At 43.2% G+C, this 27,432-nt stretch overlaps 1 protein-coding gene across 1 annotated transcript in view; it reads left to right on the forward strand.

The window, feature by feature from the left end:
- Positions 1 to 2,129: 2,129 nt before the first annotated feature.
- Positions 2,130 to 27,432, forward strand: part of F13A1 (coagulation factor XIII A chain) — a 61,893-nt gene continuing 36,590 nt past the window's right edge. Inside the window, exons 1-5 of the mRNA XM_082752583.1 lie at positions 2,130 to 2,243; positions 3,142 to 3,293; positions 9,499 to 9,687; positions 20,496 to 20,747; positions 27,213 to 27,331. Coding sequence (XP_082608709.1) covers positions 3,143 to 3,293; positions 9,499 to 9,687; positions 20,496 to 20,747; positions 27,213 to 27,331 — 711 coding nt within the window. The 5' untranslated portion in view covers positions 2,130 to 2,243; position 3,142. The remainder of the gene's footprint in view (positions 2,244 to 3,141; positions 3,294 to 9,498; positions 9,688 to 20,495; positions 20,748 to 27,212; positions 27,332 to 27,432) is intronic.

A 27,432-nucleotide genomic window follows, 5' to 3' on the forward strand; every position in this document is an offset into this window, starting at 1 on the left:
AAATAAATTACAGCCTATAGAACACTATTCTCCCTGGACACAGAGCCCCGCTTCTGCTGCTGCTGCCAAAAATTTTGGTCTCCCTGCTTTCCCAGTGATCATCAGCTTCTTCCAAAAGCTCCAGAGAGACCTGAAGGGGCGCAGGGAGACATCTGCAACCGCTGGCTGCTTAAGCACAACGGCTGGGCTGGGATTGTTCAGCTGCATCCACTCGCTGCCTTTCTCGCTCTGACTGAAAGTTTTCCTCCCAGCTCTGACAGCACCGCAGCCACTCGGGGAAGCACATGACTGCCTCAGGAGATGGTGTTTCTTATTTGTGTTGCAGACCTCCAGCAGGCATGGCACCGAGGCAATATTTACATCAGTTTCTGTAACGTCATCACAGCAGCTGCAGTTTTGGGAACTGAAGCACTGGCTGGAAGTGGAAGGAGAGGCACAAGCACGCCACACAGAAATCAGACTGAAAAAACAGAAATTCAGCAACCAGCCTTCTCCCCCAGAAAGCTCATTGTGTTCCTGGGTGCCGGGGGCACTGCTTGCCCACCAGATGGTTACTGCAAGGACCATCTGCATAGAAGTGAGCCCGTGGAAACTGCAGTTCAGGATGACAACAGGACCGGGTCTCTCCCCATGGGGTGTCTGCACCCTTGGAGGAGCACAGCAGGAGAAGTGGAGTCTCCAGGCGAGGTTGCTTTCTGTGTTGTATGCCTAACAGCCTGCTGGAGGAACTGGGGGAGAGATTGAGCTCTTTGGCTATCAGACAGTGTAGCTCAATGCTCACATGCAGATAGTGAAGCTGGCTCCAAAACCATTGCAGTCTGGTGCTGAGTCTTGGCAATCAGACCTAGCAGGCTTGCTAGCCTGGCTGCAACAGCATACTTGTGCAGCAGTGCTGCTTCCAGGTCCCCTGTGGGCATCTCTGCCTTGTGCTGTGCCATGCATCTGTCCTGGCTTGTGTGGTCAGCCAGACCTTCCTCTGGCTGTGGTCTCTACTGGGAAATTCACAGGGAGCTCAGATGGGGTCTTCTTTCAGATTTTTTTATCTGTTGTTTCTCATTACAGGAATGCCATTCAATGCTCACCTCTTCTGTCTCCTGGCTTGATTTCAGTGGCAGTAAATGAACAGAGGTTTGAGGCTTCACTGATGTTATGTGTCTAGAAGCCATAGCTGGCTGAAAAAGGATGGAGTCCCATGCTGTGTCTCCTCACTCCTTAATCTGTAACTGAGGCAAATAAGTGCCCATGGCTACTCATGAATGTGTAAGAGGGGCTCTCCTCTGCCTGGTTTGTGTACATACCTCCATGTTCCTAGTGGACTTGTGCCTCTGCTACCAAGCAGCAACAGCTAACAGAGCAGTGGGCCTGAATTCTTTCTGGTGGACCTCTTTTATTCCATGCAGTTCCAGTGGTTTGTGGAGCTACATCTGACAGAGGATGTGTCAGACAGTCCCCCATTATATTAGAGTTTAGTGGAACTGAACAAAGTTGGAACAGGGCTAAAATGCTTACCCCAGGTACTGCTCCAGACACAGTTTGTTAGGTTATATTATCATGTGTAAGAGCAGGAGGTCATCTGCCCCAGACAGAGCTGGTTGGTGCCAAGTGCCTTCACTCTTCTGAGCTGCACATGGGTTCAAGGAAGAGGTCCCTTCTGCTGAGCCACCAATGAGCTCTACATGCCTGTGTGCCCCAGAGTCGTCTGAAAGGACTACTGTGAGGCACCAGGCAGAGGAACCATCACTGTGTCTACTTTAAAATACTCTGAAAATGAGCATCTAAAGTTGCAGTACAGGCACCCCAAGATAGAGATACCATTAAAGATTGGCAACTTCGTGAGCATGGCTTGGTCTATGTCCCACAGAAAATCCCTTCCAGTCTCACACTTCATATGCTCTTGTGCCTTGAGAAACTCTACTCTGTCTCTCTAAGAACTGAAACTACAGTGCCCAAGCTGTTTCCTTAGCCCGAGTGCTCTGAAATGCTCCTGATGAGTGGGGTTGGGGTAAGATAGGCAGAGAGAGGGAGGGAGGAAGCAAAGATGTGCCAGCAGTGGTGGCAGATCCTCGGAGGTGGTGTGGGGAGGGCTTGGCAACACTTTCAGCACTGTCCTATTGCAACAGGAGGGAGGAGGATATACAGAGGTTACTTAAAAGCCCTCAGCTTTTTCCAAGCTTCTGTTTCACATCAGAAAATCTGCAAAGGAGAAGACAAAAAAAAAAAAAAAAAGACTATCTGAAAAGAAGGTACTCTTGCTAACTAGGAAACTTCCTTTAAGAGCTTGCTGCTATTAAATAATTGCTGTATTTTGAATTGGTGTTTTCAGGAGCTTTGGGAAGAAGCTATGTTCTCAGCCATGAATATTTTCTTAGATGGCTGGCATGGCTTTTTCATTGCTACATGCTCACACTGAAATAGATGTGAAAGCAGTTTTGACTAGCTCAAAAAGAAGTCTCTGATCAACCTACATCTGAGATTTCCCTTAAGGTTGTTAGTGGGAGAGAAATAACTGGATAAGTGCTTTTTTTCTTTCTTTTTTTTTTTCTCTCTCTTTCTCAAAAGTAAATTCTCTGTATGCAGAAGTTAGCCTTTAGGGTGTTTATGTGCATAGAGACAAAAATACAATATTCCAGTAATCATCCACAGACTGTTGTGGGCTGTAGTGTTTAGGATGATTGCAATATAACTTAGAATGTAATTTTTATTAGGGGAAGATGGTGTGTGATGTATTTCCTGGGAATATAATTTGCAATTTAGGATGCAATAATGTTGTTTTGGAGGGTGGGAAAGCCGATGATTTTCCACATTTTTACCTGGATTTCCCAAATGTTTTTAATGCCTTGCTTCTCTTAGACAAATACTTCAGTGTAAGGCTTTCCTTTCTTCCTTCCACCCCCTTCTTCTCTTATTCATGTGTTTTCACAAACACAAAATGCTTTCCAATCCTTAGAGAGCTGTACTCCATCATTAGACTGATGTTTTTTGCCTCTCAGTTTTTATTTATGTGATTCTAAAAATGTGTAGCTCACTGGCACCCCACACTGTTTCTGGTTTCTCCCATCTTACATGTGCCATGCTGTCTCATATTTGCTTTCTCCTTGCACTCTTTCTTTCTTACATGGTATTACAACATTTTTAATACAGGATGTCTGAACCAACGAGCACCGACAAAGAGAAGAAAAAACCTCCATTGAATGGGAGAAGAGCCCTCCCATCAAACAACTCCAATGCTGAAGAAAATGAGGTCCCTGAAATGGATGCTTTTGGATTGATACCTAGAGGATTTAATCCAAAAGGTACAGTGTACAATTAAGACATAAATCTACTTTAACGTCTTCCATTGCCTCTGTCTAGGTCTGTGAATCACAACCGAAACACTTCTTTCATAGTATTGTAATCTGAGTCCTACATACTTCTACAGTTTTTTACACGTTTTGATCTCAGATAGTATATTGCTGCCCAGGGAAAAAAAAAAAAAAAAAAAAAAAAAAAAAAAAAGTAAAAACACCTGTCTGTGTGGAAATGTTACCTTAAGTGATGGGCAGGGAAAATTAGGCATGGAGAAGTTGAGTGATTGGTTTTCAGCTTGTACTTTGTGAGTGGTTAAAAGGCAAGAATAGGTTTTCCCAGTTTGATTGCAATCACAGAGTAAATTTAGGAGGAATTCCTCAAGTCTTTTAAATTTGTGGGTGACAGTTCAAGGGCTGGGCTAGGTGAAGGCTCCACTTTGCAGAGCTTGCAGCAGGGTGTCATTGAACATCTGTACTTGGAAAATACAAATATGAATGTAGTTTCCTAACCAAAGTCATCATTACCTGTCACTGCTGCCAGTAAACGTGGTCCTGTCATTGTTCTTCCTAACTCTTGGCCAGCCCCTTTCCTCCAAGAAATTGGTGGTGAAGCAGGTCAGGACACTGGGTTAAAACCAGGCATTTTTGACAGGAGAAGATGTAGAATTTAATTTAGTACGGTCTGGTTCCAGTTTCACCTGGCTCATCTGTTGGCTTCAGGCATGGCTGTAGCAGCACTGGGGTGAAGGGAGCAGCAGGAGCTTCACCTTTTAATGGCTCTTCTGGTTTGTACAGTCTTGAACTGACTGTGAAGCTGCTGCACAATGTTTTTGCTAGATGTTCTAGATGTTCATCTCACTCATAAAAATGACTGAGGGTCTAAAAGGAATCCACAAATTGTTAATAATACTCCTGTGAAAAGTGTCTCAGTTTTTTGGTTGGGAAGACAAAACAGTATCATTCGAGGAATAGGTAAATCAGAATGCATTATTGATGCCAAATTTTTTGAGTGAAACTGAAAAAACATAAATAATATTTGGTTTAGAAGAATATAGAATTGGCTTCTGAATGAATCACCAAGCAAATTATATTAATTTTTGGCCTGTTTGAGGTTAACAGCAGAACCTATGGAACGTGGCCACTAATAGTAGCAAGAGGTAATAATACTTAGTACTCATATGGGACTTTTCATCCAAGGTTAAAAGAGTGCTTAATAAATGTAGACAAGCATTAAGTACTGCATTTTACACATTGGGAAACAGGCAAAGAGATTTTCAGTGACAAGGACAGAATTTTATTAAAAATCATTATTTCTGTAATTCTAATAATATGCCTCAAACACATGTCCCCCCACTTTATTACACACACATATCTTTAAAAACCATTTATTTAGAAAAATGCCTAAGCAAACCAACTGGCATGTTAAGACTGTAGAAACTTTGCTTGAACTTCTTCAAACAACCCTGTAGCTCTGGGGAAAGTACGGGTGTTTAAAGTGTCAAATGTAATGTAAGGTCTTGACTGGGTATCCTATCAAGCCCATTATGCTCACCATGGTTGGAGATGTGTAAGGGTGTGTGGTACCTTGGAAGGAATGCAGCTTATAGCTAAAACCCACCAGTACCAGGGGAAAGATTCATATTGCTTTTTGATGTGCTTTATATGAGGCTCTGAAAGATGTGTGGTGCTGGTACACAGGAACCTCTTGCTTCTCAGAAATGCAATGGAAACAGGAATATGAGGTCAAGTGTGTTGAGACAGAAGCCTGCCATGTGCTTAAGGTGATGCTTAAGGTCAGGTAGGTGAGAAAAACAGCCCTTGTCCAAAGCAAGAGTTTGTGTGGGCATAGGATCAGCTTGACTATGGGACTGGTATGGCTGAAAAAAAAAAAAAAAAAGAAAAAGTTTGAGCATAATGGCAAAATTCACTATATGGATGGATCAGCTCTGCTATGCAGTCCAGCTCTGTGATGCTTGTAGCAATAGCATGCAAGGGTGACCTGAATGGGGAGGAAAGGGGAGAGAATGAACCATAGCAGCATTCCTGTTTCACTGCACATCAGCAGTGATCTACTCCTGTGATGCCAGCTGATGTATGTGTGGTCCCTGGACACACCATTTTGGGATAGGATGTTTAAGTTGCCTGTCAGAGCATGTTAAAGGTTTATAGCCAAATGCTTTCCACACGCAGCTCAGACAGGGATTTGCGTTCAGGAGCTGAACCTGCCCAGAGTACTTGCAGCACTTGGGGATAAAGTGAGTCTGCAGGCAGAGCTGGAGCAGCAGGGTACAGCAGGGCAAGGCATGTCCTTGCAGAGGATTGCTTGTGCCACTTTCTTTCCCTTCTCCTTCTATACTTCTTACTTCTGGGTTGTCCAAGCCTTTTGTAGTGATTCTCATATCTCCTTTCCCTAACACCCTGATAAAAGCAGGCAAATGCTTTTATCTCAGCTTTTACAAGTAAGGTGTTTTATAATCTTTGGGGTAGGATGAGACATCTGCTGTAAACATTTAAATGTTGGTGTCTTCAGCTGTGTCAGATGACAGCCAACACACAGGCAGCCCAGGTGAAGGTGAGGACATAGTTTGACTGGACATCATGCCCTGGTGTTGCTTCCAGGGTACCTTTCTCTCAGCTCCACTGGCTGCAGCAACCAGATCTCACTGGTTTATGTATCAGGCTCACATCATTCAGATGCCTAAATTTAAAGGACTCAGTCTTGAGCTGAATCCTGCCCTTGATCTGTGCGGTGTAGGTGTCTACAGCTGAGCTAGTCACCCTTGTTTCCCTTGACAGCCAACAGAGAGAAACAGGCATTTTTAGGGTGTGATTCATTTGACCTATTTTAGCTACTACTCTAGGATGAGGTAAACGCCGAGCTTGACTAGCTCTCTGCTGACACCCACTTCTACTCTGCTGAATCACAGCCGGGGCGACTGGTGGAGGCTGCAGGGACAGCTGTCTTCCCAGCCAGGTCAGTGGGCTGCCTGCTGCAGGCTGCTTGCTGCAGGCTCCCTTAGCAAAGAGCCTGTGTCTGTGAGTACGCCTGTGCTGCTTCCTCCCCCTGGCTCTTCCTAGCCAGCTCATCTCACCACATCGTGTTATGAGTGGGCCTGACACGTACAGCCTGCTCGGTGGGAGGACACAGCCTTGCGGCCGCACGGCCCACAAGCTCCACATGCGCCCACTTTTGCAAAGTTTAGGGACTCACCAAGGAATCGTGCTTCTCCTGTTAGCAGAGTGATGGACACCTCCTTTGGAAACTCCTACTGCTTGGTCTGTAATCCAGAGCCCTTTCTCTCTGGGTCTCCCAGAAACCCTGATGTTTGAAGGCTATTCTTGGTATAGAAAAGCAGCTCAGGCTTGTGCTCATTTTTTTCCATGCAAGTTTAACATTACAAAAGCTTTAAGAAAACATTAGTCTGCTGCATCTTTTGCAGGGAGCTTACTTGCATGAAATAGTGGATGAGGCTGTGAGCAAACAGTCACATAGTCTGGATTTCAAAAGGAGCCCTCGATGGCTGCCTACTCCTCACAAACAGATGAGCAGTGAAGCACACTGTGCCTGGACCCTTCCTTTAGATGACATCTCCCCTCCTGGTGATGATGTTCACGCATCCCATTACCCTGCTCACATTTTGTCCTCTGTAATTATCATTACTGTAATTAACATGGGCTCAGTCACAGGTCATCTTCATTTGGCGAGCTCAGAGAAGTTCATTTTAACACTGAGAGTGGGAGTGAAATGTGTTTTATGCAGATGTGCATAGCTGTGTTTTGACAGGAGCCTTGTAAAGTCCTGGGAAAAATGAAGCAAACGCTGAGCTGACACCCTGGGGTGACTTAGCTTTGTAGTTCCTTGAAGGGGCAAACTTGCAAACGAAGGGCAGGGTCTTTTGTTTCAGAACACGAGATAAAAACACAACAAATGTTCAAAAGAATTTTTATGCCTCCCTGGAAGCAAGAAGAATCTGAGCCAAACTTACTGATAGTTTCACTTCTCACAGAGCTGCAATATGAAACTTTTACATAGAATGTTTTCAGCCAGAGAGGGGTTGGGAGAGAAAACAGGAGAGACTTCCCCCTGCCCTGTCTTAACAGCCCTCCAGGAAATTTGTGCCTCACATAATTTAATTATGAGCTTTGTCAGCATTATTATGAGGGAACATGGGTAAGTTTTGCAGGGAGGGAGGCAAAGACATTCCCCATTTCATAGGGGGTCAATGAGAGTGATTTCTGAGCAAAAAGCATTTACAGTTTCACACAAGAACCATCTCTATTACTTTAGCCAGCACTAAAGCCAGTGGGGATCTACAAAAGTTACTCCAGAAGCCTAGAGAATTGAGCAGAGAATAACAATAACATTGCCATGGGACTTTAAGCCTGTCTCAGGCTTTCTGCAGATGAGGTTGACAGGAGGCAAATGGTTTTTGCTTCAATTCTATAGAGCTTTTCCATGAAAGGATCTTTATCTTGGCATGTCCTCGGGCAGTTTCCTTTCCTTTTGTTTCCCACAGGGCAGGTTATGAGCAGCTGGCAGTGACAATGCACCAGAGGGACCAGATCCCGCTGCCCATATTTACCTCCTTTCCAACAGCTGTCACCCAGAGCCCAGGCTGGGTGATTTGGCTGGGGCAAGAGAAGAACCACTCTGCTGCCCAGGGCATTGCTGCCCATGCACTCCACTAATGTTTTGAACACACGCCTGCAGAAGGACAGGGCTAATGCCCACGCTACTGCAGCCTGGAGGCTACACACCAGATAGGCAGCGGCTCTACTGCTTGCCCAGAGCCTGCCTGCCTGCTGTGTCTTCCTGCCTCCAGGGAAAAGCTGTGCACAAAGCCATTTTCTGAGGTTCTGTGAAATGGGCCATGTTTAGCTCTCAGCAGTTTGGATATCCGACTCATTCGCTGAGTGCATCATTCCTGCTCACAGTGTACTCAGTAGCAGGCCAAATTAGCCACCATTGTGAGTACACACAGCTCTACCAGCTGCTGTAAGTGTGCACCTCTTTTTGCCAGGCATGAGTTTGGCTCTGTAGCATCAGTATAAAATGCAGAAATTAGCTAGTTTCTAACTGTCAGCACCTGGAAATGCAAGCCGAGAGCTGCAAATCAAGCTTCACTCTTCTGTCTCTCTCTCCATGGCAATAATGGTCCTCCTGGCAGAGTTTTCCTGATTATCTATCCAAACATGTAGGAGAAATGATGTCCAGTTCATTTTGATGTGCTTGCTCACTGTTTGCTGGAACTGGCTGTGAAACTAGCGAATACATGCAACTTAAATGTGTGCATGCAAAGAGCTGTTGTGTGAGAAACCTCCCAGTGTGAAGATTCCCAGTGTAGTAGTCATGCAGCTGGTGGTGACTGCCAATGCCTTTGGCTATCCCAGTGCCTCTTCACACTGGTCATTAGCTGAGCAGGCTAACTTCTGGCATCTATAACCCTTCAGATAGCCCTGATTTGAAGGGAGCGAGGTGTGTACTTTGCCTGTGCATGTTATAGATACCCACTGCTGTTTGCCTATAACTTTATACTGTAATTATATACTGTAATGTCATATTGAGTTTTCATAAAAGATGCTAACAGCGGTGGAGGTGTTCTGAGAAGCTGAGTCTAGACACATACAGTACACTAAAGCCTTATTTAATACAGACATTCAAGCTCTCATCTGAATGTAAGATCATTAACTGCCTCTCATGCTCTGCAGCACTTGGTAGCAGTCATACTTTATAAACATTAATGTATTTAGGCATTAAAAAAAAAAAAAAAAGTGAATTTTGTGTTTTACAAATGGAGAGCTGCAAGAAGGGAGACATGAAGCCACAGCTGTCAAAGGCCCACTCATTATACTGGCAAACTAGTGTCAGTGAGGTGCAGACTCTCAGAAAGCTGATGCCAAAGGAAAGACAGAGCACAGCTCTCCCTGGGGGCATTCAGATTTCACCCCATAGGAACCTGCACTTTCCACAATTGCTTTCATCAGTCACTAGAAACCTTACAGCCTCTGCAACAACAGCAGGTGGACAGAGAAGTTTCAATCCATAAAACCCTGCTTGGACAGGAAGGTGTGAGCCTCAAGCAGATCCAACGTGCTCCATTTGCTGTTGTTTCTCAACGAGGCAGTGCTGGGGAAGTGAAGGACAGGGCCTTTAGTGATGGTGATATCAAGACTGTGACTCTTCTCTCTGCTCATTTGTATGCCTCTGCAGATTACCTGCGTGTTGTGGACATTCATATGTTCAAGGAACCCTATGAGATTAACAAGCAGCAGCACCATACTGACAAGTACTACAACCCTAAACTGATAGTGCGTCGAGGGCAGCCTTTCCAAATCCAGATCGACTTCAACCGACCCTACAAGCCAGAGACAGACCAATTCTGGCTGGAGTATTTGATAGGTAAGTGCCTGGCAAAAGCTGTTTTTTCAGCAAAGTAAGTCTGAAGAGCCTCTCATTAACAGGAACACGTCAGTACTTAATGTCTAGGTCTTTTCCGGTTATGACTGATAAACCATAAAAATATGTTTAATCAAAGGCAAAGAAATGTTTTTCTAAACAGGCTGTGAACCCTTGATCAAGAAAGAATAAACTGAATTACTTCTGAGAGAAGCAGGAGCAGTATTTTGGGGCTATTTGTTTAGCAAGAAGCTGTACTTTATTGAGCTTTCAAAGATATCTGTGTAATATCATATGGCAATGTTGAAAGGTAGGTGGAACAGGAAACATCTATCATTACTGTTTAGGAGATGCAGGGAGGAGGAGTCTCTTGTTTGAGGTGGGAGAGATGCTGTGTATGAACTGAGATAACACAATGTTGAATACACAACAGGGAAAAATTAAGCAGAGTGGAAGAATTGAAGGCCTTATGATTTCATGGCCTACATTTGGAGCCAACCTGCTAACCAGGAAAAGATTTAGGGATTGTAGCATTAGACCAGAAACCTGCTTGGGATCATATCAGACACCTTCTTGATTTACTTCAAAAAGAGCCAAGAAAACATTTTTTTTTCTTCTTACCAGGAGATGTTCCTCAGAGATCTAGATCCTAATGTACCCGTTGGCTTATTGAAGGTATAGGACTAGACTTATAGGACTAAGGGCATAACATAGCTAGAGAAGGGGAAAAGTATATGATAGGCTGTGGCTTATTGCTGTGTACAAAGATGGCCCCACAAAATGCTGTTCCATACATCACAGTTCTGGGAAAGCCCTGGTTTCATCCAGAATGATCTGTGAGTTTCTGTGTCAAGACATCAATGTTCCAACTATAAACTCTTAAAAATAGGTTTGAATTGATGTTGCAATTTACTTTCCTGAGAGATACAGTTCCAAAATTTGTAACATCGATTTTTTTTTCTACCACTGAGTTATGATGATGTGGACATTTATTAGATTTGTTGCCTTTTAAAGCTAGATGGGCGTTTATCTCTTAAACATATGTGCAGAGAAAAGGTTACTGTCTGCACTTTTTTTTTTTTTTTTTCCATGGGTCTCTTCTTTCTAATTTAAATTAGGGTTGGGAGGCATGTTATGACAGTCCAGTGAGTGATTGGCTGAACAGCCACAAACACCTTTAAAAATTTAATATGCATAAATATCATTAGTTCTTTTGGGATTTAATTAAATTCAAGACTGTTCCCTTAATCTTTATATGTTTAAAACAAACAGCTGTAGCAAGAAGTGGAAAATGGAACATTTGTTTTTTATTGCATTGTGTGCTGTTTGCATTTGTTTTAATCCGATATTCTATATTGGAAGAAGAAATTTAACATTTCTTTCGATGTTGCACAGTCCACTTAAGACAAGCTATTTGTTTATTTTTGTGTTGCTCTTTCCTAACACACTTTTGTCTGCAGTTTTTGCCCTCAATCTCTAAACCTGAATAAAAAAACTTGCATCCTCAGCCACATTAGGAATAGCATTAAACACAGCCTTAGCCAGGACAGATTTTGCAACAAACTCAGTAATGAATGATGATTTTGGAGCCAGCCCTGGGTGTGTAGTTGAATTCTCTTTCCCTCCTCATTCTTCACCGTTACTCTCCCTTCTGTGAAATGGGAACAGCAGCACTGATGTCCCATGTGTGGTGGCAGGGAATCATCTGAAAAGTGCTGCATAATCAGGCTAGGATACAATACTATTGCCCTCTCCTGTTTTTTAAGTGTCTGCTTCTGTGAGCACCACTGCCCTCTTGCTGGAAGGAATTTAGCTCACAGATATTCAACTAGGAGCTGAGACATTCAAGCTCCTCTTCTAGGAATCAGTTAATATGTAGTGTTCTATGATTGCTTCTCTTTATGCACATGTGGTCAAAATACAGTACATCTGTCCTCAGAGGCTAGTAACAGAAAGCAAAATAACATTCCTGCAATGAGAAGGAGATTTAGGGTGCTGCAATCACTTCATCCAGAGGTGATCTGTTTGACTCTTGCTACCTCTCCTAGTGGCAAGTCCAATGTTTAGTGCCCTTATGGGGAGAAGGAGGAGATTTCTCATGCTTAGGAACGGGCACTGAATGCTGAAGGTTTCAGTGCTGTGCTGTCAGATCATTGCACAGAGATGTGCCTCGTTTATACCCAGTATTGTTTGTTTGTCTGCCTGAAGAGTGGGTATTCACCTGCCATAATGTCAGTTGCCTGAAAACTAGCACCCAGTCCAGAAACGTTGCCTAGGCTGCCTCTGTAAGCAGAGGAAGCAATCAGGCACCTCCAGGTGGCAGTTTAGCCCTGCTGTCTTGAAACGGGATGAATTCTCTTCTGGATATTTTGTCTTCCTGTGTTGACTCTACTCCACAGACTAGAGTTTGGTTTTAAGATCACTAAAGACAGGGGAGGTGAATCCTACCCTTCCATACAATCAGGCAGAAGCTACACCTAAGGAATGGCTCAGACAACAGCCTTACAGTAGATGCAGCTTGAATGTTTTTTCAAAGAAGTCATGGAGATGCCTGCTAGGAAAGTACTGAGTTTGAGAGTTTAAAGTGATGGACATGAAGAAGTACTGGCAGGCTGTTGTAAAATCAGCTTTCCAAGGAGCTCTTGGTGTGCCCAAGCAGTGGATTGCAAACAGTATAGCAGAACTGTAGAATATCTAGGTTGGAGAGACCTCTGGAGGTCTCATGTCCAAGCCTTTGCTCAAAGCAGGTCCAGCTTGCTCAGGCTGCTCAGTTTTTTTGTATACCAAGGGTGAAGAGATTACCCCTGGCAATGTGGACCAGACAGTCCATGAGATGTAGGATCTTTGGTGTGTTTCAATGTGTTTTAAGGTACAAAGAAACTTTTGGTAGGGACAGCTAGCGCTGGCTCCCAGGGAATTTGGCTGGAGCTGAGAAAACATCTGTTTTAGCTGGGCTGTGCCTGCAGCGAGTACTGTTTATACAAAGTTATTCAGAAATTATTAGTCCCCAGCCCTGGAAGTTTCCCAGCACTGACATTAATCCATCACAGAATTGTTATCCATTGAAGACTAATTTTGCTCCTGAAAAAATACAATGATGGTAATGGCTTGGTACTGTGTGTATGCAGAGCTTTTCTATTTCCTTTATTCCCTAAAATTTAGTTTTTACATCTCTTTTTTTTTTTTTTTTTTTTTTTTTTTTGTTCCTAATTTTGCTTCCTTTGCATCATTAAAAAGATGATTAATGAAGCAAGTAGAGACTGCTTAATCCTTCTAATAGATAATGAATGAAGGGTACCTGGGACAAATTCTTCTTGCGTCATATGAAATTGGGTCTCAAACACTCACAGAACAATCTTTAGTATATTTTTTTTTAATCCACAGTCCATATAAAAACCATTCACACAGAGACTAGAATTCATGGGATAAAATTTACAGACAAATATATGTGTGTAAATATATAAATACTTCACCCAATCTCTTGAAAGAAATTTTGACTGACTTCCTTCAGGGAGGATTCCTTAAGACTAAAGTCCTTTTTGCCTTAACAGAATGTTTTCCATAGAGTAATCATCAGTGAAACTGGCTGAAGTGCTAACATGTGAATTACTGTAATTCAGTTTCTCATATAATGCTTCATTAAATGAGGACTGTAAATGTCTGCCAAAGTATAGAAAAAAATGAGTGTACCAAAAATCCACATGGAAAAATATCCACATATAAAGAGCAATGGGATATTATCCAAGTTCTTTCGCTGGATTGCAGCCCTGTTTCAGTACCAGTGGTTTGGGAGCTGCTCCATCACCACATATTTCCTTTCTTGCAGCCTGCTTCCTGGCTTTAATGAGAAGAAAGGTGAACATTACCTCTTGGGAAATACTCATTTTATTGGCCTGGGGATGAGATAAAAGAGCCATTCAATTTGAACAATTTTGGTTTGCTTGGAGACCTGGGGAATCCAGAGGAGCCAATGAATCCTTCACCCATCTTGATCCCTCCCAGCTCCCACCCGCATGGTGACTGGCTACTTTGTGCGGGTCTTGGTTGTACACTGTGCAGGGTTCAGCCTGTCTGAGCATGGCATACCTGGGGCAGCCAGCCTGGCATGAGTGCTGCAGTTTCCACAATCACTGCTGCACTGGCAGTGACTTCTCTGAAAAGCAGATGTATGATTAGATGGGCTTATACAGCCTTCAATCTTGCTTTTAATAGTAGTTTCCTGTACATGGTTGTAAATCCCAGAGAGCTTGATGAGTTTATATGGTACATCCTTACTCTAATGATATATTTTCCCACACCCTCATAAATTGTCGTCTATTTGCATTTTCCTTAAATGGCTTCATAAATCCATATATATTGGTCTAGTCCTAAATATTATTATGAACCTTTTATTCACTGGCATACTCCTCAAATAATCATAGATCCCAGTCCTCTAAGCTACTATCACCTTTCCACACATTTGGGCACCCACGTACCTGCCCATATGTACTTCTCAGGCTATAAATCGTCAGCTTCTGGACTAAGATGAGACTGGAGATGTACTGTTCCTTTTTCTACAATCCCAGGCCAGGTCCATAGGAATATCTATAAACAGATGAAAGCAGCTAAGAATAAAAGGTGTTAGAGCTGATCCCATATTTAGGTGACACCAAATTCCCACCTATAGTCAGAAGCACATTTGAGTTCAACTGAGTAACCAGGGGTACAATGCTGATCACCTCAGAATCAGTGGTACCCTATTTTCCTGTTTAACAGAAAACAACAAAAAAAAAAGAATAGATATAGAAAATTATGTGAACACAGAGACTGCTGCCTTTCTCACATCGACTTCTGTTTTCTCAAGATGGCCCCATTTTGAGGAAGAAAGAGTAATTTATTAGCAGTGGAGCACATTTCCTAGCAATTGATTCCAGGGAGAGAAAAGACCTGTTTGTCAGCTCTTAGCAAAGAAAAACAGAACTCTCCACTTGCTGAGTGAAGGCATTAGGGTATTTCTTTTCTCCCCTCTGGAATTCCCATCCCGGTCCTGGAGGAGCAGAGAGGAGGGAGTTCCTTGAGATGCTCCATGAATTCTCTATTTCAAAGGGATCTTCATTCTGCTCTTCTTTTGCACTGCTGCAGCAATATCAAGTGGCATTTAAAAATCTAGCTGTATTTTTCAATGCTTTTTAATAGCTAAGGCACATGACTCCAATGTGTGTTTTACAACTGTAAAGTACTCTTAACATACACTCCTGGGACAAAGTGGTCAGATGTTAAGGATTCCTATCTGGAGCCATAAGCAAAAATTATTTGAAGATATTTAAATTTCCTACATTTCCAAGTTTGTATGCAGCACTTATGAAGGCAATGGGATTTGATGATGGAAGGGAACCAGATGCAATATTAAAGCAGTGACTTAGAGACACTGCTGTTTTTTGTTTGTTTGTTTGTTTTGTTTTTGTTTTTGTTTTTGTTTTTTTTGTGTGTGTGTGTGTTTTATTTTTATTTTTATTTTATTTTTATTTTTATTTAAAAATTTATTTTTTAAAGTTTATCGTTCTTGCTTGTTATTTGGGATTTTTTTTTATTACAGCATCTCTTTTCTTTCTTTTTTCATTTTTTCCTTTCTTCTTCCCTGTCATCCCACAGCCTTCTTTCTCCTCTCTTTTGTTTTTTTATGTCTTTTTCTCTCCCTCCTCCTCCTTCTCCTTCCTTTCCTTCTTGTTTTTCTTTACTGTATTTTCAAGCTCCAATATATTTATCAACCTGTCACAATTATTTTATTTCCAAAGCTGGCAATGAGATAGATTTGCTGCTGTTTGTGTTGAAAAATGTATCTAGATAAAACAAACGAAGCTATCAGGGTAATTGTTAACCTTACTGTATATGATGTATTTCTCAAAAGGAGACAGATTCTTCAACTCCTTTAAAAGACAATCTTCTAACGAGGGTCCCTAAAAAGGCTGTTGAGAAGTAGTTTGTTCACCTCCCTTTCTTTTGATGTAATCTTCTTCCATCAAGAAGGAAAAGTCCCCTGACACTAACTATATCTCTCATCTCTGTGCTACCAAGTTTTCTCTCCTCCCTGCCTTCAGTAAGTCAGCCGCAGACTTGTGTAGGGCCTGAGAGCACCCGTCAGTCTCTCCACAGGCTGTGCTAATATCTAGGAGCTATTAAGTGCACACACACACATACATGGCCACTGGGAATCAAGGGAAAAAATAAACTCAGTGGAGACAGGAGCTTCCAGGTGGCTGGGCAACAGAGGAGGAAGAGAGTCGATCGAGTAAGCCCTGGTCTCCTGTTAGTAACTTGGAAGGAAGAGCAGCAGTGGGACTTGGCAGACTTGGGGAGCTGGAGGAGGAGCGCTTGTGTTTTGCCGACTGAACTTGCTGTACCTCTCTCTCGCTCTCCCTCTGTTGCTGTAAATCCCTCTCTGGTGCAGCAGTGTTATCCAGAATTAAACACAGCTTGTCTCCGTGCCTGACAGGCCCGGGAGCTGACATGCTAAGGAGCTGAGGCATATGTTAAGGATAACTCATTTTGAGTGCATGTGTGTGTAGCCACAGTCCTGTTTTAAATGGCTCATTCTTCCACTGCTGCATAAATAGACTTTGGCAGGTTTTAACAAACAGTGCACTCTTCTTTTTGCACCTGTAAAGTGTGCATTGGGAGTGGGGAGGATAATCCCATACATGCCTACAACCACACATGCCTTAGTAATAGTACATTTCACCATACAGACCTTCGCTCACATGCTTATTTACTTTTAAAGCCTGGTGATGCAGCACCGAGAGAGACCAGTGCTCCTTCAGTAGTGATAGCACCTATTTTGCTCCTCTTTTCCTGCATGCCTGCAAACCCCAGGAGGTACAGAGCTGAGCTGAGCTGTGACTGAAGTGAGTAGGAGCTTTAGGAGCCAAGCTTGGATAGCTACAGGAACCCAGGTGGGATAAGAAAGGAGGAAAGAAGAACCAAAGGCCTGTGAACTGTGCAGCAAGAGAAATCGATATGTTTGTGTCATTAAAGCTTCTGTAAAAAGGAGCTTTCTGTAGAAGCAGAACAGGTTTCTGGCAGTATCATGGCTCAGTACCTACCTCTGCAATGAAATGCAGAGAGCTGGAGGCCCCTGAAAGAGGGTCACTGTGAATTCTCTGCTGCCCTGTCCTGCCTTGAAGAAGGGCCTTGACTGTCCTTGAAGGCAGGACAGTCAGCAGCTGTCATTCAGTACTGGATATCTTCCAAGCTACAAAAGGAGCCTATAAAAAAGGCACACTATGCCTGACGGTAATAGTGCAGTAACCTCTGGGCTTTCTGAATTTTCAGACTGAGTTTTCCCATTTCTGTGTACTGCTAGAGAGAAGAGACAGGGACATCCCAATGGCATCGTATCATACAACAACGTTGTCTTTCACAATTTGCTGTGAGATGTCCTCATGTGAGGGCCAGGGCCTCCTACACCCAAAACACATGTGAGCACCAGGGAACGAGGCAACCATGGAGAACTGGCTGCAGAGCATGGTATAGGCTGCCAACTCCTGGAGCAAATCTGAGGGATGCTGAGCCAGCTGATGCTGCTGGCAGAAACGCCCTCCTGTCAGCATAAGAAGAGTTTATCCTCACTACATGGCTCCTGGTCCTGACATGCACCCAAACACACCCTCCTGCCTCTCTGTGGGTTGGGTTAGCACGAGATCCTCCAGGGAGTACTCTGCCAGGCGTTCACAAGCTTTTGGTAATGAGTATTTGGATATCATTGAATCTCATTCCTTAGAGACTCTTAACCAGAGAGTGGAATCACCACTGCACATTATCCGTTCTGTGAGAGGCCTGACATCACAGATATTCCAGCTATGAGCCAAAGTTGGCCCTTCTTTGACATTGCAGTCAAAAATGTGTGCTCAAGATGTAAATAGATTCCAATGGCCAAGTCGTCTTGAGACAACTTCCCTACAGTGTTGATAAACATAGTACTAAACCTACACAGGGATGTTTTTGCCAGCAACCTCGGCATGTAATGCCAAAGATACTCAGCTTCATAGTCCTCTAGTATCAAGACAACAGATGTGTGTATACGAGACTAGTGTGGCTGGTGCTGTCAGGTGTCTAGATGTGTGATTACAAATCAGCTCTACAAGCTCCTTTCAGAAGTAACAATTCCCTTGCTCTTCCATTTGCATTTTGGTATTCATTTCAGAAGATGAGGGAAGCTGTCTTCTTCTCAAAGAAAATGTTGGAAATTGCTCATTATGCTCTTGAGGGCTCTGCCCGTCTTCCCAGCCTTCCTTCTGGCTTCAGGCTTTATGCAACTGTTAGCAAGCACCCAAACCCTGCCTGCCAGCAGCAAATAATATTTGCTTGTGTATACTGTTTGTAACACCTGCAAATCATCCTGACTTCTAGGATATCCCTTCCCTGGCATCCCTGCTAGGGTTGCAGGCGATATCCTAGAGCACCTTCTCTTGAAGGACAGTGCAGTGGCTTCTCTTACTGCAGAGGTGCAGCTGTGGGGTGCATGCATGGATGCTGGGCTGAAAGGACATTGCATACTCCTCAGCAGCAGCTACAGGTGCTCCCTTGCCAAGCAGCAGATAGATAAGGGTGTCTTGTAGCTTTGCATAAGAGAGGGGCTATTGTTGTTTTGAAGGGTAAATGGGGTTTTTCACGTAGGGGCTTTAGAAAAGTGAGGATGCCAGAGGCTTGGTACCTTGCTAAGCCACCTATGAAGTGCAGGTGAGGAGGTTTCCATAAAGATGCATTACAAAGACCTCATGGCCCCTTTGGGATCCTGTCTAGTTCCTATGGGCAGATTTACTGGGGAGAGATTCTGCAACTTCCCCATTACCAGCACACGTGGGACACGATGTGTTGGAGTGGAGCCCCTACTACAGCACACCTCCTTCTGTCCCCAGTAGGGACAGAGGCTGACAGTGTCATTTCCTAAACAAGCTAAAATACTGATCTCTCCCTTCCTCCCACCTGTCTGAAAGAGGAAAATAAGGTGTTTTAAAAAGTACACTTGTTAATGGTTTTAGAGGGTGTCAGTTCAATTACTTGGTTTGCTCTGCAGCTTTGTTAGAGTGGACTGCTTATAAAAAAATAAATTAAAAGAAAAACAACAACAATTATGTCAAATCTAGAAGCAAAACATCAACTGTAGAGGCAAGCTGGGTCATACCCAGTTCCACTACAAAGAATAAGAATGTGCTCAGCTCTCAGATCACAATTGTTAGCAGACGCAAGACTCTCTGTTACCTCTGTAGGCTCTTCTCTCTAGACTGTCTTTCCTTTGATGGCTTATTTTTGAAGTGTCCTGTGCTTTATCTTCTAGTGTTTTCTATTGATTTTGCTCTCTTATTCTACTCCTTCTTTCTTCTGTAGGTCTCTTGCCTCTGTTGCATCCCTCACTGATCTGAGTGGGTTTCATGGGTTACAGCATCCCTGGCCTTCAGAGAAACTGGGCTATTTATTTGTACTGAAAATCTGAAAAATGGAAGTTTATGTGTACTGAATAATATTTTGGATGAAGTGCAATAGGCCCAGATTTCTTAGAAACACAGAGTTCATGGCAGCTCACAAGCTTCAAATTCAAAGCTGGAGTTGCCCTTTTCCAAAATGTAGCAGTGTTCAGTTCTGTATTTATCTCTACATCAACTGTGTAAAAGTAAGCAAACAAGAAAATCAAAGTCCCTTTGCATTTAATTTTGAAGCTCTTAAATAACACTTACGAAAAATAGAGAAGTCTGTCTCTACTTTCGTGCTTTTTGCTACTATATCTGTGAATGAGAGTATAACTTTAAGCCTAAAACCTGAAATGAAGAATAGATATGAGAATGATTTAAGGAATTGAGTCTTCTCACAAGTATCTTTTTGTCTACACTACTGGTTGGATTCCAGATAAAATTTGGCTCTGCCTCCAGCTCAAGGGGTGTAATCCTTCCCACCTAACTTGAATTCTGGCAGTGTACATGCTTGTACATAGTTTATCCATCTAGATGCTTTTTATACTTGGCAAGTAAAATAATCTTCTCTGGGGCATGATTTGTTTTGATATGAGGCAGAACATCATGCACAGCACTTCGGAGGTGTGTCATGCTTTGGGGTCCATTGCTTGCAGAGAAAATTTGGCTATGCAGTCCAGATGCATTCATCCATACTCTGGATATCCAGAGTCAGTTCCCACTGCAGGGGCTTGCAAGAACTGAGCATTGGGCATCCACTGGCAGACAGACTTGTACGTGTATTTCTTCTGCCTCATCTGCGTGGGTATGTGTGAAAGAGCCACTGCTTGTTGGTGCTGTAGTGCAGTGAGAAAAGCAGGGCTCTGCTCTGCTACAGAGCCCCAAAGCCAACATCTGTGCCCCAGTAGGGCACTTGCACATTAGCAAAGAGGGTGATGGGTGCATCTGAACTTTGGAAGGAACTCTTATTCATGCTTACCAACGACATGGCTAACTCCAAGGCTGGAGTACAGCTCACTGTTCTAGGATAAACAGTTTTGAGCCAGGAAAGCCTGGAACAGCCCCTGCTCTTGTTGCCACAGGGACACTCCTGGCAGTGCCCAAGCCAGATGGACTGAAGCTTTCTGGAGCAAGATGGGAGGGGGTGCCTGCATAGGTTGCCTGTTGGGAGGCGATGTGTGTGCTTGGGTGGCAGCAACACAAGTGACCAGGCACTGTGTGAAGCTCTAAGGGAGGTAGGTGGTCTCTGCCTGCTAACATTTGCCATCTCTGCTGAAAACAGGCAAAGGGACAGAGGACTGTTGTTTTGATAGTGTCTTTTTTTCCCAAGGTGAACCATTTCATAGAGTTAACCCCCTGTCTCTCCAGGTCGCTACCCACAGCCAAACAAAGGCACCTACATCCCGATCCTTGTAGGTGATGTTCTGAAGCCTGGGGAGTGGGGAGCCAAGATTATCCACAAGGAAAACAATTCCATTCGCCTGTCCATCATGTCCTCTGCCACCTGCATTGTTGGGAAATTTCGCCTATATGTTGCTATCTGGACTCCTTTTGGCATCATCCGGACACACAGAAACTCGGCAACTGACACTTACATACTATTCAACCCGTGGTGCCAACGTAAGTAGCTTATCATTGTCAAAGATTCACACTTTCTGCTACCAGGCTCATTGGTTTGTGGGAAAGGGTGGTCTGAGAAGGGGAACTTGCAGCCAAGGTTGTTGGAGACCAGGCAGTTTGGATGTGGAAAGGGTACGGTTAAGCTTACCTAGCTCTGCCAAGAGGCAAGTCATGCAGGCTTGGGGGTAGCTCTGTAGTTTTATGAGGCTAAGTCTGTTTTTACCCATGTAAGTAGCATTTCTTATAGTAAACACATCCCAAGGCATTGCTCTGACTCAATAAATAAGCATCAGTGTGAGCCTTCTGCCTGCCTTCGTGTGCCTTAAAATGACAAGTCAATACAGACATGTTTTTGTCCAGAATTTGGCATGGGGCGGGATGTGGCAGAGTCCCATACTCAACTGTTGAGTTACATTGCTGGTTGCAGAAACTCAGTGGGAGCTGCTGCTCCTGCACAGGTCGGATGCTCTCAGTCTGCTGCAGAATGACTGGTGGCACCTTGCTGTTACACAAAATTTGAGCTTATAACTTCCCCTTAGTGGTGACTAATTACCAGCAACCCTGTCCCCTGCGAGGAAAATAATATTTTGCGAATGAGCCTTTTCTTTTTCTTTTCTTTTTATAATCCAAATCATCCTGGATCGCAGGTAAAATCAGCCCTTCTGCTGACAGAAATGGACTTTACCCAATGAACTCAGCATGTCTTTTTAAAGAGAAAGCAAAGAGGACTGGTGAAGTTTGGCTCACCAGCCTTCTGACAGGCTGTAGCACTGTGCCTCAGCTTCTGATTCTTGTAAGGCTCCAAGTCTGCCGCATATATTGCAATATATTTAGGTCACCAGCTAACTTTAATATCCTCCTGCCATCCTTCCTTCATCCTTCAATGTTTTTACCAGAGTACTTTTATCAAATAATCCCATGCCAAACAAGGGCCATCTTACTGTGTGACGAGTAAGTTTAGCATTATTAATGGAGCCCATTATTCAGCTGCACTACTGTCAGTACCTAGAATGATTTGTGCTGAGTTCATTACTTGCCCCTGGTCCAAGGGAATATAAGCAATGATTAGCTTATGCATTATTTAGGAAGATATATGTTAATGCTGAGTAAAGCAGAGTTAGTTAAGCAGGAACAGGAGGGAAGGGCAGGGCCTAAGGCCCCATGACACCATGAGGGACTTTTGAATGCAGTGTAGAGGTAGGTGCCTTAGAGAAGCATGGTCAGAATTTATTCTGGAAGGAGAGAGAGTGGGTTACAGAAGGAGTCAAAGGTGAGTGAGCAAATGTGACTCACTGGTGAGCAGACAAAGCTGCTCAACATTTGTAAAGTCATCATTAGCCTGTCACAGCTCCAGCTAGGGAGGTGTGATTCTCCACTCTAAAGTAAAGCATCCCTTGGTTTTAGTCCTGTTGTCCCAACAACCACTGTGTTAGCCAGCATGGTGACGATGCAGTTGGTCAGCACCTCTTTAGAAAGGGATAAAACCTAGAGAAAAAGCTTCTCAACTTCCCTCATGACTCGCATACAATCAGCTAGGAGTGTATGCAGCCATAAACTGGAGAGAAAATGTAATGGGGGGGGGCTTGGCTGCCCCACTGTGGTGTGATGGGGACCACACAGGCCGATTCAAGGTGCCAGGCAAGGAGGAAGAAGGGGAAAATCAATCTCCCCTTCACACCTCCTTCCTCCATCTCTGTGTACCCACAGCACAAGGGCTTTGCTTTCTGTGCATTCCTTCCCTCACACCTGAGCTGAATGGGGCCAAAAGCGAGCAAGATGAAAACCAAAGCATGTGAGCAAACCTGCAGAGTTCCAGATATGCAGCAGCAGCTGTTATCAAGGCTGACAGGGAAGCTCTGGTGCAAGAAAGCAAAGGAGAGTCTCTGGGCAGCAAGAGCCTGCTGTGAGGGTCACCCCCAGAGGATCATGCCTTTGTTCCTGCTTACATATCCAAGTATGCCTTCAAGTCCTGGCCCTTGCTGGGTATCGTAGGATTTATTTTCTGCATATTTCATTTGGATGAAGATTTACTTTCATTTCTTGTCCCTGCTTTCACTCCTAGGTAGTTTGGACTAATTGGCTCCTGTACCTGCCTTTTCCTCATTGCGTTAGAAAAGCAGGGACAGTGTTTCTCCATGGCCCATCCCCTGGCTGGGAAAGATTGTGCAGTGGAATGACAAAAGGGTATAAAAACTCAGGCAGTTAAAGTGCACAGAAAACAATAGTTTGAAAATCTCCTAGACTTGTTTGCTGGGTTAATAGCTAAGCAGAAGAGTCTGAGTGAAAAGCCTCATTAAAAAGAGAGAAGGCTGATGCCAGGAACGAATGGGGATTGTTATCGCAGGGAGCAGAGTACAGGCTCCATCAGTGTCTAGCACAGCTCTCCGACTCATCATTTTAGAGAAACATCAATGTGTCTGTATGAGCTTTTCTTTAAGTCATAGGCATTTGTGCCCTTTCTTATTACTTCTTTTTTCACTGTAGTTCAGTTTTGACATATTTTCCCAGGCAGGGATGCATTTTTTTTTCTGCTGTTTCAGAACAAGTCAGCATACTTTACCAGTAAAGCTACAGAGTAGCTTCTGTATTTTGCTTCCAAAACCATCAGATGCTTTCATATGGTTTAATCCCCTTAGCTACATTTAAGGCTCATCACTAAGAATAGACATGCAGATGTGGGGCCTGATCCTGGAAAATGATATACATCAACGCCAAACATTTGGGAATTCAGCAAGCAAGTGGACTGAGATTTCAGATGCTCAGGTGAAAATTGTGCCAGTTAATAAGCAAGGTAAAGCCTGTGAAGAGAGGCAGCATTATCTCTTCAGCCAGCTGACATAGCTAGGAAAAAAAAAAAAAAAGATATGCTTTTGGGCATGCAGAGCCCTCTTCAGTTCTGAAATAGGAGATACAAATGGTAAGTCATTAAGGATAACTTCTTGGAGTTTAACTTCACTCTTAGCAATATCAGACTACATGAAAGCAAAGAATGGCTCCTTTGATCTGTGAGCTCTTTCCAAGGAGGTGCTGAGCCCAGTGACTTTCTGATTTATGAACACTCAGTGCCTATCAAGAAAAGACCTTGCATGGCCTCTTGTGGCTCTCACAGGTAGAGATGCCTAGGGTATGTGAAACTTGCAGACTCCACAGGCCAAGAGTATGTATTCCATTCACCCAAATTTTCTGCAAAGTGTTTTAGATATAATCAATTAAATATATTGCATCTTTAGTGACTCAGTTGCATATTTCTTCTGCTCATGTCCTTCAAGTGTTCTAATACAGTTTGAGGATTAGTAACATGTGGTTGACTTTGGTCTCCTCTTATGTGTTATATGGCATCCAAATTTGGCCAAGTTAACATTTTCTGGTGTTTGTAGCCATATCTTAAGTTTTACATTTTGTATCATAGATTCCATATGACTAAAATTCACAAAGAGCTTCATATCTCTGCTACATCCATGTAGGCAAGCACTGGCAGTTGCAGGGCAGCACACTGAACTTGGTTCTGAGTGAAGTGGATTTTGCAGATATCTGTTTTTAGCTCTTCAAGCTCTGTGTTTGCCACAGCACTGTACTCCTCCCAGCAAGAGCCTTGCCAAGTTCCCACGATGAAGGGAGGCTGGGCGCTGAGGGCAAGCCTCCACCTCCACCCATCTGCTGCGCTGCTGCGCTCAGCGGTCACCGTGTACGGGAAGAAATGGCATTTCCAGCTCCAGCTGGTTGCTGTGCTGGGGCAGGGGTTCCTCAGGTCCCCTGGTGCTGGGCAGGAACCTACCATGCCCATTCACTTTTCCAAAGGGACAGGACTTCTCTGCACTTCTTCCACTTTTCACAGGGAGCCCATGTTCTGTGGGATACCTCACCTGCAGGCTTCGTATGAAGTGTATTTTCACCTTATCCATCTTCAAACAGAGAAGCATACAAGCTAATTTGCTTCTTTGTAGCACTGCTGGTGTCTTAGTAGTTTCCCAGGATAAAAAGTGAGGAGAAAAGCCTTAAACTGCTAGAGAAAAAGAACAAACAAACCCAGAACATTTCCTTGGAATTCTGTTTGTCAGATGTGAGCCTCTACTTGCACCAAATAATTAGGAGTTGTACTATGTAGAGTACGCTTAGCATCAAAGTAGTCACAAATGCCTCGTATTTTCTTCTAAACAGTCTCAAGGGTAGTGAAAGCTGTCAAAAATCAAAGCAGCTGGCTTCTCTGTGAAACAGAGGCCCTTTTTACTTTATCAAAAAATACAAATATTTAAAAATAATTGACAGAGAAGTTAATCAATTTTCATCTGATTTAGCAAAGATCATGCGGTCTTGAAATAACATAAGCGTCTCAATTGATATCAACCAGATCAATATTGATATTTATTATCCCTGAAAGAAAACAACAGCTGTCAAGAAAGCATGTGCACACACTCCACTGAATACATAACTGTTCAGAAGGTGTGGGTTCGCCTCCTTGAAATGCATCCTTTGTAGTGTTTGTACACATGTGTTTCAATAAAACCCAAAGCTCAGGGAGTCAATACATATAATCGCTCAATCAGCAAATCAAGCAGATCCATCCTAATGAAACAGAGCCTGCGTGATCTGTGACATCTGCAACATTTTTGGTAGGATGTTGTGCAAAACTTATTTAGAGCTGGGAGCTGGACCTCAATAAAATCATGTGATATGTGGTTTCTGAAGTATGCAAGCCCCTTCTGGCATCAGTGACTGCAGCTTTTTTGATTTGCTGTCAGGTTTTTTAACACTGTCTGTCACCGTGTAGGCTCTCAATGTAAACCTGTGATCTGCTTTGTGCCTGGGTGCAGGCTGACTTGGTCGTAGGCAGTACCAGGCTTACAAACAACCCTTGTTATGACCCAGCCCTTAGAAGCCACATGGGTAGCACCATGCTGCTGCATGAAGGGTCTCAGACCTGCCTGCCTTAGGGAAAAGCAGATAAAACCTGCTGCTTTTCCGTCTACTCTGATTTTGATGTAGCCTGCAGAGCTTGTACAGCAGCCCTGTTGAAAGCATAATGGCAAGCACTGATCTCCTCGAATACATAAAAACCTTCCTACATTTAACACCTGCTTCCATATCATTCTTTGCACACCAATGTAAAGGTCACAATGTTATGTATCTACATGTAACCCCTTCTGTATGTATAGCAACATGGATATAAATATATTTGCAGATAAAATAAAAGTTCCAACAGTGTCAGGTGTACAGACTGGCAAAACCCTTCACTTAACTGAAGTTGGTGTGAGTTTTGCCATTGATTTTTCAGAAGGCTCAGATTTTAGTGATTTTCAGCTGAATTGCAGTTTTATGGCAAGTGAAGAAGCTTTAGATGAGGTTTTGAAGGAATTACAAATCTGATTTGCATTTCAGAAAAATACAACAAATCAGTAGGCTTTTAAATGTGAAATGATCATATAGTAATTTGTAGCGAGATCCTGAAGAAATCTACTACAGCACTGGTCAGTGGTAGTTTTGCATTTGCATGTATCATGCTATTGTAGGTTATTGCTTCCCTTTAACTTGCTCTCTGGTGCAACATTACTGAATTCTTCTAATTAATTAATTCCCAGACCATTAAATGTTAAGTGGTATCTCTTAGTCACAAAACACTAGCACTGGCACGGGAAAGAAATCCTCAGCTGTTCTAGCACCACAGAATCCCTGTTTCATACCTGCCTGTTAGCATCTGAACAGTTTCACATAATTCATGTAAATTCAATAATTTACATACATTAAGAATGGGTTATTTAAGGATGTGAATACCCTTTGCAGGATGAGGTTCCACATGTACACTTTGGAATGATGTAAGACCAATCTAGGATGTACACTTTGTTTATGTTTTAATGAAGACCTCTTCCAATTGCTTGCAGTTTTCACTTGCACATTCAGATTTCTCCTCATATTGGCTGGTCAGTCGAGTTACATGGGGGCGGCACACCACAGTCAATATCTTATGTACAGAAAAAGTAATCACACCCTTCTGTTAATACTCTATAAATACTATACTCCAATTTTTTTAATGCACTACAGATTTTTCTTTAGATCTCTTGACTTGAACTGTTTTCCATTAACATTAATAGGTTTGAAATTGTTCTTTGATCTGTTTGTACAGATGCAGAATTGCATCACGGTGCTCGAACTTTTAAATTAGTGGTACACAGTAATCTTGGAATTCTTGATAAGATGTGACATTTTAATCATACCTTGCAGATCTCGAGAAAACAGGCAAGAGCTGTCAGCATTTTTGCATCTCGCGTGTTTTTAAGTTGTATTATCCTATTTCTAACTGGGGTCACTATCTCCTTATATTTGTGCTCTGCTGAAGCAAGTGATGCTTTGTTTGATGGATGATGGGCACTTCTCATCAAATATGACTGCATTATATGCTAAGATTTTTTATCTGCCCTATATAGAAACTAAGTGGCTGTGTTAATGCTTGTTTTGGATAAATTGATGCAGAGGATGCCGTGTATCTGGATGACGAGAAGGAAAGGGAAGAATATGTCCTGAATGATGTTGGTATTGTCTTCCATGGAGACATTGACGAAATAAAATTAAGAAGCTGGAGTTACGGTCAGGTGAGCTATTTAGACTTTCTGTGGCTGCTCCCAATAGGACAGCAAATGAATTTAATTGACAACAGACAGTGGCTGAGACTGTGGGCTCTTGCTCTGTTGTG

Source organism: Aythya marila (genome assembly GCF_965140915.1).
Source record: "Aythya marila genome assembly, chromosome: 2".
NCBI classification, from domain to species: Eukaryota; Metazoa; Chordata; class Aves; order Anseriformes; family Anatidae; genus Aythya; species Aythya marila.